Source organism: Centruroides vittatus, unplaced genomic scaffold, assembly GCF_030686945.1.
Source record: "Centruroides vittatus isolate TY-2023 unplaced genomic scaffold, ASM3068694v2 contig_250, whole genome shotgun sequence".
NCBI lineage: Eukaryota > Metazoa > Arthropoda > Arachnida > Scorpiones > Buthidae > Centruroides > Centruroides vittatus.
Genome location: NW_027121584.1, coordinates 780,945 through 804,147, shown reverse-complemented (window position 1 = coordinate 804,147; position 23,203 = coordinate 780,945). Strand labels below are relative to the sequence as shown.

At 28.8% G+C, this 23,203-nt stretch overlaps 1 protein-coding gene across 1 annotated transcript in view; it reads left to right on the top strand.

The window, feature by feature from the left end:
- The window catches only part of LOC136971395 (transcription initiation factor TFIID subunit 6-like), a 29,557-nt gene extending 6,741 nt beyond the window's left edge, over positions 1-22,816 (top strand). The window contains exons 3-12 of the mRNA XM_067265843.1: positions 14,259-14,412; positions 15,681-15,737; positions 17,275-17,447; positions 17,542-17,607; positions 18,944-19,021; positions 19,097-19,198; positions 19,667-19,791; positions 19,884-20,142; positions 21,921-22,088; positions 22,158-22,816. Coding sequence (XP_067121944.1) covers positions 14,259-14,412; positions 15,681-15,737; positions 17,275-17,447; positions 17,542-17,607; positions 18,944-19,021; positions 19,097-19,198; positions 19,667-19,791; positions 19,884-20,142; positions 21,921-22,088; positions 22,158-22,592 — 1,617 coding nt within the window. The 3' untranslated portion in view covers positions 22,593-22,816. The remainder of the gene's footprint in view (positions 1-14,258; positions 14,413-15,680; positions 15,738-17,274; positions 17,448-17,541; positions 17,608-18,943; positions 19,022-19,096; positions 19,199-19,666; positions 19,792-19,883; positions 20,143-21,920; positions 22,089-22,157) is intronic.
- Positions 22,817-23,203: the final 387 nt, after the last annotated feature.

Below are 23,203 nucleotides of genomic sequence, written 5' to 3'. Positions count from 1 at the left end.
ATTTAAATAATGTCTATTAATATGAAGACAGAAGGTATTTTGGGTTAATCTATTTGGAACTTGAAGACTAACTCCATAGGGTGGTAAAATACCATTAAAAGATTTTAACATAGAATTCTATTGAAATATTTTAAACAATGATAACAATTTGGAAAAACAAATGTTATAGAGATTACTTCAACTGAATTGGTATACTGGAGGTTGAGAAATTTGTTAAATGGATAAACTTTTTTAATTTGGCATTTATTTTATTTAAGAAACTAGAAAAGGCAGTTAACCAAACCAAAGATAGTAATCAATCAAGGATTGAAAATTTGTAGAAAAAAAAGGAGTAAATGAAGAGCATATTTATATGAGTTAGAAAATTCTCTACATAATTTCACAACGTACTGAAAAGACTTTTATTATTTTACTAGCTATTACCTGTGACTTCGCCCGTGCGGATTTTGCAAGCAAACACCATTTATATTCAGTATTTCAACAACCATAGTAATTGTTATATAACACCTACCGCTGAGAATGATGAGAATTGCTGAGAGTCAAACAAACTGTTTTCAATTTGATCAATTTTCTAGAACGTTTACAATCATTCTATAATTGAACCAATATGCAATAACAAATTCGAATTTAAAACAGTTAAAAAATTGAAATATATGAAAATATTTATAACAATGTCTGAAATGTTATCAATTTAGTACACCTAAGTACTCAATGAAGACTAAACGTAGTTGAAAACAAAAAATTGCATCTAAAATAGTACAGCAGAAGCCGTTCTTCATGTTAAGCCTTAATGCTCTCGTTCAACCCCCCGTGTGGGAATTTCCGAAGATCCCTTCTTAGTGTGCGTTTTCATGACGTACCCTAACTGTGTACCAAATTTTACCTCCTTGGGTTCAGCGGTTTGCTCTGGGCGATGATGAATCAATCAGTCAGTCAGGACGAGTACTTTTATATATTTAGATCAATATGTTGTCTAAATGTCAATTTCTGGCTAATTTTAGGAATGTTTAGATATATTGAATTGAGATTTGTTGAATAGAATAAAGAAATAAAGGGACAAAAAAAAAATGGTATAAGTTTTGCTATTCTAGCTTAACATTTTGAGATCAAATATCAAAATCTAATTGGATGAGATGAAATTCTTGGAGAAATTATCTCAAATGGACAATTTTCAAGTGATAGTAAGCTTATGGATATATAATACACTTGCAGATAATAAGTAAAAAAAGAATTTTAGCATAAATAAACATCTTTTTTATTTTCAAGGATATAAATTAGCTTAATATATTGTGGTCCTATAGCAGTATAATCCTTCCAAATTCCAATGGAGATGCTTTTGCTAAGCAAATAATCAACAATTTTATATACTTTTATCTTTAAAAATAAAATAGCTTATTTCAAAAGTTTTTTTTATTATTTATGCATATATTATACATAGAAAAAGTGTGTATAAGTGAGAAAGATAACTTAGTGGTTGAGAATCAAGGTCAGATACCAGATGTTTAGTTTTCTTTGATTTGATCAATGTCCTTCCAGATTTTTTTCAGATCCTTCAACTTGTTTATTTATAGGCTTTCTACTTGATTCCTCTCTATAGAGATTACTAAATTATTCTGTCTTCATTTCTAATTTTTTCCTACCTTTACTACCTTTTTAGATTTTCAACTAATCTAAGAGATCAAGTAAGCTGCTAAAATTGATACTGTAAAGAGACAAATATAAACATCTCAAAGTCTGATATTTTATAATGAGACCAAACAATTATAGGATTTACTGAGTGAAGCAATGGCTGGCTGAGTGTCATAGTAAATGATTATAGGATGTGGATTGACTTTAATTTTTCCTTCTTCTCATTTTCATTTCTGCAAGAGATAATTTTTCTGTCTTCGTGTTTTCATTTCTGCAAGTTTGCAGATGTGAATTACGTTCACTATGAACATAAGAGAATTGCAGTGTGATGTCAGTGGGAGAGAGAAAGGAGGGCAAATGGTGTTTGAATAATTGGAATTTACTGTGTATAAATTTATTGAAAATTAAGGAATACATTTCATTGTACTGATACTTTAAACAAATATGGAGAAATTAAGTTTTTCTCCATGATTTTTGTCTGTAAAACATAATTTTATGTAGATGAAATTGTACACAAAAATTCATATAATTTTACAGGATATTGCTTTAATTTATAGCAAAAATGCATCACATTTAAAAAAATTTGCTGGAATGAATTTACTTTTAGAAAAAATACATTTCTTAAGACTATATGTACTAGATGAGTCAATTTCGTTCTGTCCCTTCACATGCCATTGAGGGTTTTTTAAAAATGTATTTATTGATTTTATTTGTATGTCACCGCTAGAGGACTATTTTAACTTTTTTTCATTGTATGGCGGACGAGTAGCCCACAATAAAAGGTTGACTCCACCGTGGAATTGTTATTTCTTCAACAGCACGTGAAGGGGGATAGAATGAAATTGACTCATCTAGTATGTATAGTCTTAAGAAATGTATTTTTTCTACATGCAATCACATTAATGGTTCTAAATTTTTTCATCTGTATAAATTATTTTTATATAAGAATTTATAACATACTTTTCCTTTTTTGTTTTTTATGGGATTTAACCCTTATTGCCTTATTTTCATTCCATTGAAATAATCTTGGTCAATTTTCTCTCCTACAGTCAATAAAGTAACTAACAACTGATTTCATCCAATAAAATCTGCAGTTATCTAATTTCATAAAATTTTTACTAGAATATTCATTATGTGAGGTTAACCAAGGGTAGATGGAAAATGATTCTTATCTTCTCTACCTCTTAACGGCACAAGACCTTGAGGTCCGACCTCATTTGTTGAAAGGATGACTAGGGATTGAGCGGTCAATGTTTATTTATGGATGAGGATCATAGGATCCTGTTTACGTCAGGAACTGACACCAATCTGTCAAACTTCTCGCGGATAGATACGCGTTATTTTCGGAATCGTGGAATGCCGGATGATGATAATGGAGGAAAAAACGCACATTTTTCTATAGTTAAATAAAAATACCTGTTTATTTTGGGATTGATATGAAATACATTAATTAACATAATTGGAAGTATTATTTATATCATCAAATCAAATTATTAAACCGCGTCTTGATTGATTGGAGAGAGAGAGTTTACAAAACATCGCGAGTAGGATAAATACCTTAGTAATCCTGAGATTTGTTGACAAAGTCCAAAGAACGAGAGTTCGTTTGAATATAAGAGTCAAATTGACTGAAGATAGATGGGATGGATGGCTTCAGTGGCGGGAGACGATAATCCACAGCACACACACAATCACTTGACAGTTGTCGAAACTTTTTTTTTGCGTCATCGTTCGTTTCCCTTTTATTTCGGGATCTTGGGTTCGAGATTTCACGATGCACGTCAAGGGTGGAAGTCCTTTTTGACCAATAGTGAATTACACGATACAATTATTTTTCAACAGTTAACTCATCTTCTACAAGGAAGTATTACCGTGGGAACGAAGGGTTATGATTAATTTTTATGAGAAAATTTGTCGGGTGTTTTTCCGTTTTTTGTTTCTGTGTTTGATTTAACCCTAACTTTCAAAAATTGATTGGCAAAAAAATAAAGAATTTAAATCGAATATCGGTAAACTTATATTTGGGTCTTCACAATTATATATTTCATTGATTCATTTAAAAATATAATTTTGAAGCTATCTACTTCACAGTTTTTATTTACAACAATTATTGGTTTTTATTGGCTGGAAATAAAAAAAATTTGCACATTTTTCTTTCCAAATAATGATTGCATTAAGGTGAAAACTACATTGCATGGTAATGTATGTATATATATATATATATATATATATATATATATATATATATATGTATGTATGTATGTATGTATGTATATACAGGGTGGGAAAGAAAGTCACTTAACACTTCTGTTACAGAATATAGAAAGTACCCAAAGAATGTAATTGAGCACATCATGTAACGTGCATAACTCTGTAATCACTTGAAGTAGGTCAATAAAATCTTTCAGCAATCAATTTCCTTGTGAAATTCTGACCCTAAATGATGTGTCACATGACCTTCTTCCTGTTTGTAGTTTTAGAGTTGCATTCAATATGGTCACCATAAGATGGAGGCCATGCTTGTAACACACATCAATCTGTTTCTCCTTTGGTCTAATGTGTTCCTGACATGAGCGAATTAACTTTGGGTGCATTCTATGTTCTTTAGTAGGGGTGTTAAGTGACTTTCTTTTCCACCCTGTATATATACACATACACACAGTATAATCTCTGAATAGTGGACACAGTCGGAATCAGAAGTTTATTCCCTGTTTCGAACTATTAAGAGACACGTGCTGGTGGCTATACTCTACTCTAACACAGTCATGATATAGTGAGGAATATAATGGATTATGAAAACATCACATTTGCTTTAGGAATGTGAATATACTGAAAAGTATAAGTAGGATACATAATTAAAATGTATATAATGCATATTTATCTTTTCAGCTGTAAAAATTTCATTTTAATTGAATTCTAAATAGCAAACAGATTGGATAAAATACTTTAGATGGAACAAAAATTACAACAAAACAATCAATCAATCAATCTTCATTATTTGATATAATGGGTGTTATTACAAAGGGGTTAAAGAACATTGTTATTTTAAGTTTGATACGTGAACAAAGAAATTATATAATTTATACAAAGTTGGCATGGCAAAACTATCACTGAATAAAATTTGGTAACAAAAATCAGATGGTAGTTGTAGCAACTCAAATATCCAAAAGAACGTTGCAAGAATCAAGGTGTTTTCTCATATTCATCACTGTTGTTCCACAAAAAGAACATTCAGAGTTTCCTAAGATATTAATTATTTTACCATTTAGGTTTATCGAAAACCTATTTAATCTAAATTGTGCAGCAAATGACTTTATTTTATAACACAAATCAGACAATAAATAAAGCGCTGGATTCCACATTCCATTAAGAAAAATTTTACTATTTCAACCTCTTTCATTCAAATAATGAACATGTTTTAGCCAATATAAGTCTCGTAGTCTTTGATCACAGTCTAAAAAGAACAAACTTTCACTTAAATGCATATAATCAGAGAACAATCCAATATTATTTAGTAATCCTTTAGCAATAGCAGGCCATGACTTCAAAAAAGAATTAACATTTATTTTTGAAAGTCTTGTATATATTAATTTCTGATAGTCGTCTTCCAGTAGGTCAATAAGTTTACTCCAAAATCTAAACAATTTTTTTGACAATCCGATAGCAAGGTGAGGTCTTTCCAATTCCATTCTCACTGCAGATCCTGAAACTGATCTATTAATATGGAATACGTGTTTAAAGTAGAATAACTGTATTGGTTCAAATTTGTCTACTAAAAGAAAAGCATAAAACATACTTGGTCCAATCAAGGAATCAAATAATTTAAAATAATTATTTAATAAAGATGCTTTAATTTTAATAAGTAACTTGATGAGATTGGAGATTTTAGATTTTGCAACAAATAATCCTTTATTTAAATGATAGGAGAATGTGCCATGTGAAGAAAAATAAATACCTAGATATTTAAAATTTGAAACAATTTCCAGTTTATGATTTTCTAAACTGAAATTATCTGTTTTTTTAAGTTTTCCACCTCTATGAAAAGTGATAAGCTTTGTCTTTTCCAAATTAATTGTCAATTGATTATCTTCACAATATCTCCAAGTAAGATTAAGTCTTTCCCTAAGCGAAGAAGCTGAATTAGCCAAGAGAAGAATATCATCAGCATAAAGAAGACAGTCAATTTCAACATGAGAAGACAATGCTATATTAGATCTTTGACTTCTCAGAAGGCTAGGAAGATCATTCAAAAACAGAATAAAAAGGATAGGACTCGGTGGTTCTCCTTGAGGTAGCCCTCTATTGGACTCAACATAATCAGTACAAAATGAAAACGTTTCTATAAGATATCTAGTATTAGAAAACAGACTCTTAAGTAAGTGGACAAAAAACACAGAAAGACCAATGCTCCTAAGCTTATACCATAACAAATCATGATCGACTGTATCAAAAGCCTTTTTTGAGATCAATAAAAGCAGTATATAGTTTCCCTTGTTTCCTTGAAAGTGATATTTGAATAAGTCCAGTCAAAATAAACAAATTGTATTCGACGCTTCTATTTTTATCGTAACAAATGCTCCTTGGAGAGGTGTAACAGTATTAAACTCATTCATCCAATTCCGGAGATGATTTGCCATAATAATTGAAAAAACCTTTTTAAATACACTAATTAAAGCAATTAGTCTATAATTAGTTGTTGTCTGCCTACTTCCCCTCTTATAAATCATTCTTAAAGCAATTTGTTTCCAAGATAAAGGAAAAGAGCAACTAGACCAAAAGGAGTTATATATATCCAATGTATCTAGTAGTATTTCTGTAGAGAGGTATTTTATCATTTCATTCCTTATATTGTCAAGACCTGGGGCCTTAGATGGTTTTAATTTTCTGATTACAGTTTCCAATTCACTCAAAGTGATAGTCATCCAAAAGAGGAACATTATTACCAAGACTTAAATCAGTATAAATTACTGTATTTGGTCCAGCGAAATACTCTTGCAAATAATTCAACCAATCCGAGGGAGATATAGCATTTTCACACAGTTCCTTAATTTGAAATTTATTAACTAGTGACCAAAAATCTCTAGTATTTATTATCTTCAATAATAATGAGTTTATTTTAGCCAAAAAGAACTTTTTCTTTGCCTTACATAGCAACTTGTAACTTTTATTTAATTTACAGTATTTGTCCAATAGATTTCTAGTTTTATTTCTTTGAAACATTCGTAGTATTCGGTTTTTTGTTTTCTTTAAACTTAGACACTGAGGATCAAACCATTGCTTCTCAAATGATAATAAGGAAATGTTCTTCTTGACCATCCCACATCGTAAAGCCAAAGTCAACAAAATCTTTAGTAGTTCATCATAGTAACTCTGCGCATCCAGCAGAAAGGTTTCTTTAACCAAGGTATATAGCGAGCTGATTAAAGACAAATAGTCATCTGGTCTTTCTTGTTTCCATATGTAGCAAATTTTTGGAAGTTTCAGAGTCAATACACTATCTGTCATAAATTTAAATGATATTGAAATTGGAAAATGATCAGAATTGAAAATATCAAGAATTCTAAAATCCAGTAGTCTACAGTGGTTCTTAACCGGTGGTCCATGGACCACTGGTGGTCCCTGAAAGCACCCAAAGTGGTTCGTGAAGTCATCCTAAAATTATTAAATAAATGACGACGAGTTCTGTCAGTTCAAATTTCAAATACATTTTGCTTATTTAGTGGATTTTTTTGCACAACTAAATAAATTGAACCTTCAACTGCAAGATTCAGAAAATATGAAATTGGAAGACACTAGCAATATATTTGCATTTGAAGATAAAATCAGTGCATTTATTGCTAAAATCGACCTATTGATCAGCAAAGTTGAAAGAGAGAATTTTTCTGCGTTTGATACATTGAACCCTATTATTGACAGACAGTGTGCTGAAATGCCCACCAGTGGCCGAGCGGTTCTGTTGCTAAACGCTGGGAGTTTGGTTGCGGGTTCCCACCTCGTTCGGACAAGGTGGCCACGTGGAGTTTTCTGGGTTTTCTTCACGTTTGTAACAGCTGAATAGGGGCCAGTTTCCTTTAAAAGACCTCCCGGCAGGCATTATTCCCACGCGTAACATCGCGTCCCGGAGACGGCAGTGGGAAACCTCTCTAAGTTTAACTTTCCCTAGTAAATACCTTGGCGCGTTATTAACCTTACTAACCTGCGCCAGGTGTCGCCGTAGTCCGGTAATGGATATAGAAGACACAGAGAAGAAGTGTGCTGAGATTAAAGGACAAATACAAAAGAACATTACATTCCATTTGCAAAACTTGAAAAATGAATTCAATCGCTATTTTCCTGACTGCAAGGACAAAGGTATTCGGAAACTGATCCGCACTCCTTTCATAGTCAATATTTCTGAGGTGCCGGATGAAATACAAGAAGAGTTAATTGAAATGCAACACGATGGTAACTGCAAGGATACTTTTGAGACAGGAATTAATCTTGAAGATTTTTGGAGCCAAAAAGCTATTGCTTCCTCTAAAATTTGAGAAATCGCTTTACGGTACCTAACTTTATTTTCAACCACATATTTATGCGAGCAAGGATTCTCAGTGCTTTTGATAATTAAAAATAAACATCAAAATCAGTTGGATGCCAGTGCCGACATGCGTTTGGCTTTGAGTAGCACTGAACAAAGAATCCAGCAGTTGGTAAACACTATGCAGTTACAAAAATTGCACTAAAATAATATAATTAATGTAACATTTTCGCAAATAATATAATACTCTTGGTTCCGAATAATTTTATACGTGTTTAATTTATAGAACAACGTTATAAGCACTTATATTACTGCCAAACAGCTCGTGGTCCATGGCAAGAAAAAAATTTTGATAAATGGTCCCTTATCACTAAAAGGTTAAGAACCACTGGTCTAGTAAATTTACATTTACTGTTATTAGATCTATAACAGATAGACCGACTGTCGAAAGAAAAGTAAATTTAGCCGGGTTGTCTGAAACACGTTGACTGTTTAAAATATACAATCCATGTGACATAATCAATTGTAAAAAGCTTTTTCCTCTTTGGTTCAATATTAAGTTATTAGATCTTCGGGAATTTAAAACATTAATATTACTCCCAGCATAAAAATTATCTAGTTTCTCGCCTATTCTAGCATTCATGTTTCCCAAAATAACTAGATCATCCTCAGAGAAATTCATCGTCTTCCATTTTTTTTAACAGTACATCATAAAGATCTATTCTCAAATAAACAAGAACAATTATCAAACTTTGACTAAAGTGAACAGAAATTTCTCCCATAATTAAATCTAATCACTATTGGATTGTTGGAGTTAAATAACATTTCTGAAGAACCTAATTTTTGGGAAACTGCAAGATGAGACTACCATATGGACGACCGGGACCAGTTGGTTTCCTAGCAAGTTGTTCATATAAAAACAAATCTGGGTTCAACAAAGAAAAGACCAGTTAGTTAACCCTTCATCATGCGCGTGCGCAGTCAAATCGAAATCACGCGCGCTCGGTCAAATCGGCACCAAATTAAAAAATTAATTAATAAAAATTTAGCGTCGAAAAACGGGTATTTTTACTTTAATCCAGTTTATTAATATGTTTGTAATCGAATTCAGTCAAAAAAGTTTTAATTTCATCATAATTTATTGATGATTTTAATTTTTTAATATTAGAAGGTAATTAGCATAAATTACAAAGTGTCGTGTTTCATCTTCGCTCCCGTTCAAGTTTATTGCTCTAGGCACGCGCCGATGTTTGTTTTTAGTTCTACTGGTGATTAGGCTTTTATTTCAACCTCGTCCGTTTTGGTTACTGAAGATGGGGAGACGGGCGTCACGTGATCGCTTACCTCACATTTTACCACAGAAATTACCTTACCTTGAAAGTTTTATTTTTTTTCTCGATTTTAATTATTATTAACTATCTTTTTTTGATGGATTCTCATACTTATATGTGTTATGAAGTTGCAGATATTTTTTTTATTAAGTTTTACAAATTTATGTTTTTTTCTTCGATTTTTATATATAAAATATACGAAAATTCAAATATTTATTAAAATTTATCAGAAATGCTGAACTATAAGTACAGTGTGTTTTACAATACTATTGCGAACAGATATCGTCAATTATTTTATAAACATATTTATAATTTTAATTTTTATAAATTATTTAAATTGATGCAACGCGACGCGCTCAGAATCAATTAATTACTGTCGCGCGTTACTAAAGATGGCGATGGGACTCGATTCAATTACTTCTTCATTTCAGATGTTAATTAAAGAGTGTTATTTTAATATAATATTAAATAGTGTATGTTTATTATAATTAATAAATCTATATAGGAATAATATATATTAATTACTGACTGTATTTAAAAAATAAAAAAACGGAACAAAAATATAATAGAAAAAAAAATGTTTATACTACACGAAAATGTTTTTTACATCTATTCTATTAAATCTATAATAATCCTAACGATGGTGGACTTCACGCCGATCTCTGAATAAGCAAGAGACCAGATAATTGACATCCAGGCGATAAGTGTCGCCTGGATGTCAATTATCTCGTCTCTTGCTTACATCTATTCTACTTTCAATACAAGAGTTATATAAATAATAATTAAGATAAACAGTATAAATTGGTAATACAAATAAAATTATATTATATATTATTTATTTATACATTTAAATATTCATTTCTGTTATTCGTTTATACATTTTACATTATACAATGCTAAAACTTTATGTACATCTTGTATTGCAAAAATTATAATTAGCGTGTGCAAAAAAGTTAATTTTTTTATTTTCTAGGTTGTTTTTTTTTTTTTTTAAACTCTTTCCGCCCAGTGGGCACTAAGAGGGCCTCTTTTAGTAGGCCCATTATGGGTTCGGCCAGGCCCACAATGGGGCGACCGGGTGGTGAGGGACGGGGCCCGACATATCCGAACGGACCACCCCCCGAAAAATTCCTGGGGATTATTCGACCCGTTCGGATTCGATCCCGGTCCCCCAGAGCGGTAGGCTGCCACCTTTACCACTCGGCCATCCGGCGTCAAGTTAGGCATACGGGGTTTCTTTCACTGATTTAGCAGACAGGACCTTTTGGATGCAGTATCCAACAAATGAACAACTTTTATTGATATATATATCAATAAATGTCATTCATTTGTTGGATACTTTATCCAAAAGGTCCTGTTTGCAAATCCGTGAAAGCAAGCCCTTATGCCTAACCCAGAAAATAAAAAAAATACAGAAAAATAGATAATATAAAAAATGAATACGTTCATATAGTGTTAACTTTCTAATTGTGTTCTTCCACTCAGGGAAATGTTGTGATGGTGTCATAGAACTTTAAAAAATAATTAAAAAATACCATTGTAAGGAATTAAATTATTTCCGGTCAAATTTCAATTTATTAGAAGTAATTCACTTTAAAATAACGCAATTATAAACAAAGAAGCGCGCGCGCCACCGCAGCGGCTATTTTTAGTAACAACGACTGGCGGGAAATTTGAAAATTGAAATCCGCGATAACGCGCGCCATAGTGCCGATTCGGCACCAATAATTAATTAAAAATAACGGAACGCTTTAAGCAAAAAATGAATAGTGCATCATAAAATTGAAGAAAAATTAGACAGGTAATAATTTTTTCAGATTTTTCGGACAATTAGAATTTTTACACGAACTAATTAAAAATCGATTGGTGCGGAATCAGCACTAGGCGCGTGACGAAGGGTTAACCAAGTCTCAGTAAAAGCAACTAAATCATAATTTTGCAATAAGTGTAAACTTTTGTCATTCACTGTCAAGTTCAGCGTTCCTTGACAATTCCAAAACAATAGTCTCATTTCTAAGGTTTTGTTTCTCTCTTTAGCAATTGTTCCATTTAACTCTTTTAGCTGAATTTGTCTAAAAAAAGTATCAATTTTCTATAATTCATTCTTTCCAAATTGAAGATGAATTTGTCATCATCAACCGTCACGCAATCAGCTTTCAGAAATACTTTTTTCATTCAAAGATTTAGCTTCTGCAAAAAAAGGTAACAATTTTCTACGCCTTAATCTTGATCTATATGACAAATTATCAAAGACTCTAATGCGCGAGTAGGATGGGGACACCTGAGTTTTCTTTAAATTTTTTAAAATAACTCTTTTGTCATCTTGAGTATAGAGCTTAAACAATATAAGCCGAGTTCCTGATATTCAATAACTATTAATAAAAGGAATAGACTCCCTGCTTTGTCTTTTAAATAATTCAATAAAACGATTAGCATTATTAACTATTTTTTCGTCATCACCACTCAAACCAGAAACGATAATATTATCTTTCTTTGAATCATTGTATACAGAATCTATATAATAATTCTGAAGAGAAAATTTATCCATACATACAGTTTTAAAAGACGAAAGTTTGGTAATTTCTCCTTCCAGGCAAGATAGACGTTCATTGTACTCCTTATGTAAATTAGACAGCCAGTCAAATTTCGATGACAATTCTTCCAGTTTCGATAGAATAGTATCAAAACATTCCTTGAGAAAACACAAAATGTTCTGAGGTAGTTGAGAAGGAATATACTGCGATGCAAAATAGTTGTCCAGTCGAGATGATTTCAATGTTGGTTCGCTTGGAGATTGACGACGTTTACCAGCGGAAGTCGAAGCTTTATTGCAAGGTGAAGAAGGTGGTGTACGAAACATTGGCCTGAGTTAAGTTCAATTCCTCCAATAACAAACAAAAAGAACAAAATTAAAAAAGAAAGTATCACAGTGGAAAAAGACATCTTCTATAAAGTCAATTAATGGCAAACAGTTAAATTATACTTCGTAACAGTAAGTCATAGAAAAAACACGCCAACAGCCAGCACTGTCAAAAGCGCCCCCTCACAACAAAACATAAACATTGATTAATTATTAATTCATGAAAAGCAACGTGGGTGGAAAAAAGAAAAATGAAATTGTTGTCACAAACAGAAAGATGAATGAAGGTTGGTTTAAATGGTGAGAGTTCAAATGTTGAGTTATGACGGTAATTTGTTAACCATTTCAAGGGAAGGAAATATATTCAGTATTCTTTCATTTATAACATCATCTATGATCCAAGCAACTAATAAAAATTGATATAGTGATTTGTCTGCTTCGTATTATCAAGTAGGTGTAATTTTTCAAACATTTTTGCTTTTTTAAATAAATGATTTATTAAAAATTATGTCTACGCCATCACAAAGCTGTTAAGATCATAAATGACATCATAAATGCAAGAATACTGAATATCTTCTCACACTTTAAAGTGGCCTGGCAAATGGCCTTTGTAATAAGACGTTTGAACTTTCATCACAAATGCTATTGTCGTAACTTTTTTAAGTTTCTTTTCATTACTACTGGTATTACAGTTCTTGTTGAATGAATGAATAACCCAGGAAAAGTTTATGGTGCCTTGGTACCATAAGCTTAATTCCAACAATAACACAGAACTTTAATAACATTAATATATATGATGATAAGTGGTGATTGACAACTTAACCAGTTTAGTCTTCTCTAATAGATAAAGAGTGGTGTTCAGCTTTTTAGAACCCGCCCTCCTCCTCCATTCTTGTTTTTGCCAGTTTTTATTTGACACCTATGATCAAAATTTGTCATCTGAAAGAATATTTGAACCAATTCTTTATTTTTGTTTTAAAATATTTTGTATGTAATTAATCATTTTGGAATATTGAAGGCAATACATTGTGTTTCCATAAGTTATAGATTGGTTATAGATGACAGCATTGCTATTCAGAGCTAAATATAATATGTCTTATTTGAATGGACTGTGAATTGTAAAAATGTCCATTAAGTAGAGGTGTCTGCTATTCAGGAGTGTCCAGTAATGGAGGTTTTACTGTAAACAGTATGTAATATATATATGTGTGTGTGTGTGTGTGTACTGACTGTTATTTTTATTTACATGAAATAAGTAAATACATACTTATTTAATGATTAATGATAATTTAATGAAATTACTGTATTAGAGTATGAGATTACTTGTGACGAACTGCATTGTTTTGAACTACTAGCTCTCCATCTGCCATTTTGTTCATTCTTGTAGAGATTATGATAAGAGAGACTAAATTCAAGGCCTTCTTTTTTCTCTAATAATGGTGTATCCTTTATCATGTAGGACAGACTTAAAGAATTTTGATTAGTTCTCATCTTCGAATATAAAAATCTCAAAAGGTATTTTGCAAAGGACTTCTATAAATAGTTTGTTTTGCTATTTTTGTTTAGTTTACCTATAAATTATATACATGTTTAAGTATATATTTAATTATACATGAATATAATTGAAATATTGAAATATCAACTATTATAATAGTCCTTAATCTCTATGAAGATTTATATTTTGGTAAATTAAACTTTAAAAATGATTATAGTATATTTGCACTGATTTTGTCTTATAAAATATGATGTAATTTATTTCTATTATACAGTATATTTTAAAAACAAAAATTTTCACATATTTAAAATCAAATATTTCATTCCAGAATTTAAGTATTAATTTCAAATATATATATATAATCTGACTTAATAATAATGTGCAAAGATTTTGATAGGATTGTTATTTTTTCCATTACAATTTAAGCCATTGTATGGATTTTCCAACCCCGAATTTATTCCTTTTCGATTTGCAAGTGGCGGAGGTCGAGAACTCTACTTCATTGAAGAAAAGGAATTGGAGTTAAATGATATTATAAGTGCTCAACTGCCTAAATTGCCTCTTGATGTTTCTCTAAAAGGTAAATAAAAAGTAACAAAATTTTTTGAAATTTAATAGTAATAATGTAACAAAAATAAAGATTAATATTTTTTATTATGTTCTTCAGATTCTTTTTTCTGTATTATATAGAGTAAAGCAAATCTCTTTTTATTTTACCTAATTAAAGAATGAGATCACCACTATCTATCGGCATTAAACAGTTATTATTATAACATTGTTGCAAGCACTTTCAACATTTTATCAATACCATCTTCAAGCAAAGAAAAGAATATAATTTAGGAACATTAGAATAAATTTTTTTAAATGAAAGGTTAAATATTCGAAAATGCAATATAAATTTGCAATGTTAAATTTAAATGAACTTAGGCACAAAAAAGCATGTGCATAGAGAGATATTAGTACTAAATTGCAAGGCAGTAAAATAACAAGATAAACATTTACATGTCATTAGTGATTTAGAATTACTAACAGTATGTAAATGTTAATAATTCTAAATTACTAACATTTACATGTGTTTAGCATTTACATTTACAGCCAATAAATAACATTACTGTGTGTTAAAAGTCCAAACTTTTGAAGAGTGATACCCAAATTCTTGAGAGTTCCAACGTAGATTTATTACAAGGTTCCAATCTTTCAATAAATAATGCCTCCCAGATAAAAGTAACTTTTTGTCAACACATTGTACAAGAAGTGAACTCTCATTCTTTGTTGTGAACACAATTTCTTTCCACCACATCTCTAGAAAGTTCTGTAGAACACTTGCTGTTATGGATATCATTCTGGTGTTCAGTTGGACGGACTTGTAATTTTATTGTAATGGCCCTGATGTTTTTACATCAGAGCCATTACAATAAAATTACAAGTCTGTCTAACTAAAGATTTGCATCACAACACAACCAGATAAACACCTGACTTTTCTAGCATAGATAATACATCTCTGTCATTGCCATTTTTATGCAGACTCCTGTCTGCATAAAAAAATTTTATTTTATATTAAAAGATTTTTTATGTAGTATTTCTAATATTATAATACTATTTTTTTTATCAGATATAGTTAAATATCTACACCATATATTAGTATGTTGATCATACATAACATATAAGCTATATTTATATATAATTTATCTCTGTCTGAAAATATGATAACAGTTTATTAAGAGTAATTGATGGTACATTTTAATATATAAAAATTACATATTAATATTTAGATTGTAAAAATTTACAACTTAATTGTAAGTAAAAAAAAAATTATTTAATTATTAACAATGGTAATTTTATATTCAGTTCATTGGTTAAGTATTGAAGGTGTTCAACCCACAATACCAGAAAATCCTCCTCCTGGTAAGTTTAAGATTTGTGAATTATAAAAATAGAATAATTTTAAAATATAGCATAATGCATATAAAACAAAATCTATTTCTAAATAGAAATTAAAGATTTTATTTCTACATTTTAATTCATTGTTTTAAATATGCATTATTATTTTCAATCAATTGTATAAAGCATATTTAGGTCATAAAGTATTAATCATCAACTCAGATTTTATTAGGAATTCATTAATTGTAACTATGCTGATTAATTAAATTAGCATAATCAAAATATAAATAACAACATAAAAATCCAACCCTTTACCTGCTCAAATGTTTTATAATTCAATAGAAATTGAAAGGAATTTGAAATTTGTCAAAATTTAATTTACTTTAATTAAACCTAAAACACCTTTTACATTTTTAAAATGTCAATTATCATATCAAAAAAGCTGTCAAGAGCTCTTGCACAACTTTTCCCAGTACTTGAACAGAAGGTTAAAGGAACCAGGAAGAAAGTCTGATAATTTTCAGTTATATTACAAATAAAATGTAAATAATAACAAAAGCTTAAGAGGAATAATTTTGCCGAATTATGACAAATTTCTCTATTTTAAAGAATATTTAAGTCTGAAAAACACTAAGACATATTGGAACAAAGATAAATTGTGTGGTGTCATTTATTATACAATTTTATTAAAAATAATTTTTATATTATTAATTATTATAAAAAAGGTTTAATTTTGAGGATAGAGAGGAGTTTTCAAAAAAATTGTAAATGCCAATAACAAGTAAAATTTTCATTAAGTCTGATCGCACTCTAGATATGACACATGATCACTCCCCACTCCCTTAATCTTTAATCACTATAATTTAATAGCATCAATATGCTATATATAGAAATAACCCTGTCAAGTTTCAAAAGTTTTGGTTCATTCATTCCTGAGATACAATACAAAATAGGTGTCCTCTACATACGTGTGCACCTGAAATTTTGTAAGATTTTTTGCTTTTTGGGCTCCTCAAGTGTCCAGGAACAGCCAGGAAAATAAAATAATCTCTATGCAAAAGACCACTGCTTAGGAAAGTTAATTGAATTCCGTGCCAAATAATGATCTAGTGTAATGTTACAATGTAACTTATTCTTTTTTATGGTGTTAAAACCAACATTTTATTAAAAAAATTGCAAGTACTTTCAATAGTTTACAACTATCCTCTTCAGGCTGATTCAGTTAAGCTCAAATTGAACAGGATTTAATTGAATCAGCCTGAAGAAGATAGTTGTAAACTATTGAAAGTACTTGCAATTTTTTGAATAAAATGTTGGTTTTAATGCTGTAAGATAGAATATGTTACATCGTAACATTACACTAGACCACTGCTTTTATGCTATGCAATTCACATATATAAGTAATGATTTATATACAATACAGAGTACTATATATTCTGATTTGGTACCAAAATTGTTGTACTAAAACTTATTTATATTATTTTAAATTATTATTTATGCTATTATATTATTTAATATTATTCAAAATATTTAAATTTTCAATATAAACATTTCTGTTTAGTATCTAAAGATCAACAAAGATTAGAGAGTATTGATCCTGTATCTAAATTAAATAAAGCAGTTCCTGGTGGCACTTTAATGCCATCTTCAAACAAAGTTGGAAATAAACAAGAAAAAACTAAACACGTTGAAGTTGTTAGAGTGAAACAACTAGCTACACATGAATTGTCAGTTGTGAGTATTTAGAAATCAAAATAAAGCATGTCTTATATTTACTAATAAAAGTATTATATATTTATTTCCATATTTCTATATTTGTTTATTTCAGGAACAACAGTTGTATTATAAAGAAATAACAGAGGCATGTGTAGGATCTGATGAATCAAGAAGAGCTGTTAGTATTTTGTTTTATTATTATTAATGTGTAATTTATAGAAAATGTTTTAAAAATATATAAGAATTACAGAAATAAATTTTCTAGCATCATTCCAAACTTTAATTTAGTATAGACATCTAGTTCAGTCAATGGCTAGTTTAATTGGTTGTCTGAATTGCAGCCATTATATTATTTTTACTCTAAATTTTTCAATTTATTTGAAAGCTGTCTTTAAATATTTGTATAGTTATTAATTTTAAATTAAGGTAAATACTATTTTAACTGAAACACAGAAAGACACTTTTAATATACTCAATTTCTCTAATTTATTTAATTTATAAATAATGAAAAAAGTTAACTAAAGTTTAAAAATAAACTTTTTAAACATAAAGTTAAATAAAATAAAAAAAATTTATAATTTTTGATGTGAACCTGTTTTAAACCTATTTCTTTACATTAATCTAAAATGCTAATAAAAAAAATGGATAATTGAATAAGATTGATTCTAAGATTCTAATGGAAAAAACTATTCATGAAATTATTATTGATATTTTAACTTTGGAAATATAATAATAGAGATGTGTAAAATAAATTTGATAGCATAATTAGTTCTTATTAATAATCTAGAAGCTAAAAGGGATTTCTTTATTTAATGTTTTTAGATCTGTTCTGATCTTTTTTTGAATATCAGTTGAGTATAGAAGTTCAAAGAAACTAACAGTAGAAAATATTTTTACAAATATTTAATCAAGTACATAGAATATTGCAAAATGTTACTATAATAGAATTTTAACTTATTTATTGGGTTAAATAATCTAATAAAAATTAAAGTATTTTAACTGGTTCAAATAATATTTAAATAAATAAACACACAGAAAATGTCAGTTACTTTCTTAAGGGTAGTATATACAAGCTTAAAATCTTTTATTTTTTAATGAATTCTATATACATGATCAAATTTTCATTTGCTAACTGCAAATGAAAATTAGCTAAAGGTTAATTAATTAATAACGAAAAGATTAACATTCTTTTAATTTGCTCTTGTGTTTATAGACTGAAGCAAATATTAAATTATTCTTTTTATTAACTTTATATTTTGTATGTTTCTGGAAAAATAATAATTAAGTTTCAGATTAAAATGCATTTTGAACCTATATAAGTAAAGTAGTCTATAATGATTGCATTGAAAAAATTATTCTAAAAAAAATACGTATTTTACTTTAAAGTTTAAATTTATCTGATAAATATATCTGATTTATAATAATAATTTCAAGTAATTTTTAAAGTAGTGTAGTAATAAACTATAAATCTTAAAAAAGATGAATAAATTTATACAATTTTGAATTATTTTTAGGAAGCACTTCAGAGTTTGGCATCAGATCCTGGCCTTCATCAAATGCTGCCTCGATTATGTACTTTTATCTCTGAAGGAGTACGTAAAACAAAACTAATATTTACATAATGATGTTTAACTTTATAAAAATTAATATTCAAAATTTTTTATTAGGTAAAAGTAAATGTTGTGCAAAATAATTTGGCATTATTAATATATTTGATGAGGATGGTCAAAGCATTATTGGATAATCAAACTTTATACTTGGAAAAATATGTAAGTAATATGTTTTGTTTCAAATTTCTATAAAAGCAATAAGTGATAAAAAATAAACTATTATATTTCATACTAATCTTTTCCTTATTTTAAAATTTAATTATATTTAGAATAAAAAGTTTTATTCTGAAAAAAATTAAATTTTACAATATTTTGTAAATGAATCTATTATGAAATAGTTTTGGGTATGTGAAATTTGAGTATCATTTGCTCAAGGATTAAACAAAATTTTCACATATAAATGATTACTAATATTTATTTTATACATGCTATTATATATTTATGTACTCAATTAACAAATAGAATTTAGTTTGAAAATAAATATGAAATATATGTTAAAATTTAATTCCATTTTTTTTATTCCCTATTAAAGCCTATTAAATTTCTTTACTGAAATTTTTATTAAACTTAGTAAAATACATTAAAACTATTGTTGTTAATATTTTTTAAATATCAATTTTTCTATAGTTACATGAATTGATACCATCTGTGATATCCTGTATTGTTAGTAAACAGCTTTGTACTCGACCTGATGTTGATAATCATTGGGCTTTGCGAGATTTTGCATCTAGATTAATAGCACAAATATGCAAGTACGTTTAAGATAGCAAAAAATGGATTGTTGATATTTTAGATTTATAAATACAAGATATTAATTATAATATAAATATTTTACATTGTTTAGAAATTTTAATACAAGTACAAATGGCATACAGACTCGTATAACAAAAATGTTAAGTAGAGCTCTTCAAAATGAAAAGATCCCATTAGCTTCCCATTATGGTGCTATATCTGGCTTATCTGAGTTAGGACCAGAAGTTATACGAGCTTTTGTGTTAACAAGAGTCAAGTCTATAGGTGAACGTATAAAACAATGCTTAGAAGGATCTGTAATTGGAAGTATAGACAAAAGTGCGGCAGAACATATCAAACAGTTACTCTTAGTAAGTGAAATAATTTTTTTATACTTATTACTTTATATATTTAAAATTGATATATTATAATTAGTTTATTGTGCTAATTACACAAATAAGATTATTGTTCAAATTATTATTATTATTATTGAAAAATAAAATGTAAAATATAGAAAAACATTTTTATATTTGAATTTATTCTAGAAGAAACAGAGTGAAATTTTTATAATATGATATTCTGGCATTTACTAATCAAATAAGCCTCTATTAAAACATCATACTACAGTAAATAATGGAAAAGTAAATGTGAATAAATTAAATTTATATAATCCTATAATATTGAGGAATCAAAATAAAATACATTTATTTTCCAAACTGTAAAATTACAAAAGAAATTCATAAAAATACATAGTCATTGTATATGAAATCATTGGGATTTCAATGTAAATACATTATTATTATTATAAATTAAGTATTTCAAAAGAATTGATTTCAGAACCAAAATGAAATTGAATTATTACATGTAAGATCTACAAGTGTGTTTAAATTGCACTTTTCAAAAGTTGGAACTTACATTTATATTCAACCAAGTCAACCTATATATTTTTCCAGTGGTGAAGTAGATGATTTACAAACATTTCCAACTACATAGCAAATATTTTACAACAATAAATGAGAATAAAACCAAAATCTAATAGCTACAAAATTTATAAATGTTACTAAGAAATTGGTCTCAACCAATAACAATCATTAATTTTAAGTTTGAACATACATCGTTGAACATAATAAGATAATTTAGAAACATTACAATATGTTTTAGAACATTGAAGCAGTCTATTTTTTGAAAAATAACAAGTTCCAGTTGGATGTAGTGAATGTAGTCAAAAATGTTCGTAAATCATTACTCCACTGCTGGAAAAGTACATAGGTTGACTTGGTTGAACATAGTGTGTTTTTATAAAGTTTCTGTTTGTGGTTACATCTATCTTAGTTTAATAAGGTCTTAAATATCTTACTGTTATGAAACGATTTAATAATTCAAATTATGTCTATGTAGACCATAATGGATGATGAATATATTTGTAAATTAAACATGCCAATTGGACAATACACATAATGTATAACCATATTTGTTACACTACTGAATTCAAATTCTTTGCTTACTATTGATATTGGTGAGAGATTTTTAGCAAATAATAGTAAAATAACTATAAGTTTAATACGATAATCTTCACCACCTAATGCTTGCTGAGAAAAACTGTTTATTAAACAAACGTTTTAAACCTATTATCAAACACCAGCTTTAGGTTTTTAAATTTGATGATAAATTGTTACAAAAATGGAATATCTCTCTGCTGAGTGAACTATTTATGTACTGAGTAAATAATTTATATTATCTTGTTACGTTTGAACTTCTAGATTTGTATAAATACTATGTGCTGTGGCTGAGGTAATTATTGATGTATATTGAGGTAAGAAAATGAAGAAAAAATGAAACATTGTTAAAACTTGATGAATAGTTTTCTCCATCATTTTGATGATGATTTTACTTTTGTTAATGAATGATTTATGATTTAATGAAGAAAAAAAAAATCAATTTTAAAAGAAAAAGTAAGTAAATAAATAAAAATAGTATACAAATTTTAGAAATTCAATGTTTGATTTTATATCAAAAATAAACAAAATGGTTTTGTTTGGATTTATTGATAATTACAAAAATAATATAAAAAATAGAATTTGGAATTTATATATATAAAATTTTATTTACTTCTTATATTATATATTTATTTTCTTAAAAATAATTTTAGAGAGTTCTTACACCTGTAATTAAAGCTTCTTGGACACCCCCCGATAATATGGATGACTATAAAAATGAATTTGGATATTTAGGTCCTCTACTACATACCCATGTTGTAAAAGCACGCCAGCCTACCACTACTGCTAGTAGTACCAGGACAACAGTTACTGTCACACAGGTAATTTTAATTTTAAGCAAAATTTATACTGACTTTAAGCATTAAATTAATATAAATTTTCGTCAACAGCCAAGGGTACTACAGACAAATCCTCGCACTCCGACGATAGTTAGCATGCCTCGGACCGTCACGCCATCTCCCACCACCCAAAAGTACGTCATTGTGGCATCCAATTCTAGATCCACGACACAGAACGTCGTGAATAATAGCAATTCGACGCCCACTCTGGTGAAGATCGTCAATGCTTCGAGCCAGAGTCTGCCGTCGAAAGTAGCAAATACTTGTACGACTTCGACGCCTGTGGCCAAAGTGGTCGTGGTGACCATGCCTCAGAGTACGACGGGATCGATAGTTATGTCACAAACTACCACTAGTAACCAACCGTTATCCGCCATTCAAAACATGGGCGTAAAAAGTGTTTTTTCTCCATCTTCTAGTAGACCTTCGACACCCGAAACTCAGGCGACAGCGTACACTCCTACAGATATTTCCGAACAGTCATAATATATCGTCGAAAACGTTTTAATATCTGTCTTTTTTATTGTAAATATTAAATTACAACATATACAAAAATTTGTATAAATATTACAGTAGCATTTTATTGAAAATGATAAAAGTCTATACAGACAAAATATTTTTATGTGACATTTTTGATTTAATACTATTTAAATTGTAAATAAACTCCACAATAAAAATCGTCATAAAGAGTCAGTCGTTAATTTTTATATTCAGCATTAAACAAACAAATGTACATTTGAAGCAGTAACAACAATATATGAATTTGGCCATTCCTTTCTTCAAACTTACAATTGTTATGTTTAATCGTTTCCAAATGTAACTCGACAATATGAAGACAATAGAAAACTGTATAGTCAAACTGATTCGTACAATTCATAAACATTGATTTATTAAATAATAAATTTAAAGAATTTTCATTATCTGAATTTTATTTATTTACAACTTGACATTTTCTTTTCTTAAGCAGTGACTATATAAAGTAAATTAAAATACACCATAATCATACAGTTTTAAGACAGAGTCAAAGAACTTTTATAGTTTATGAGCTGATTTTTAATTGCAAAATTAAGTTAGAAAAATTTAGTAAATACAAAATA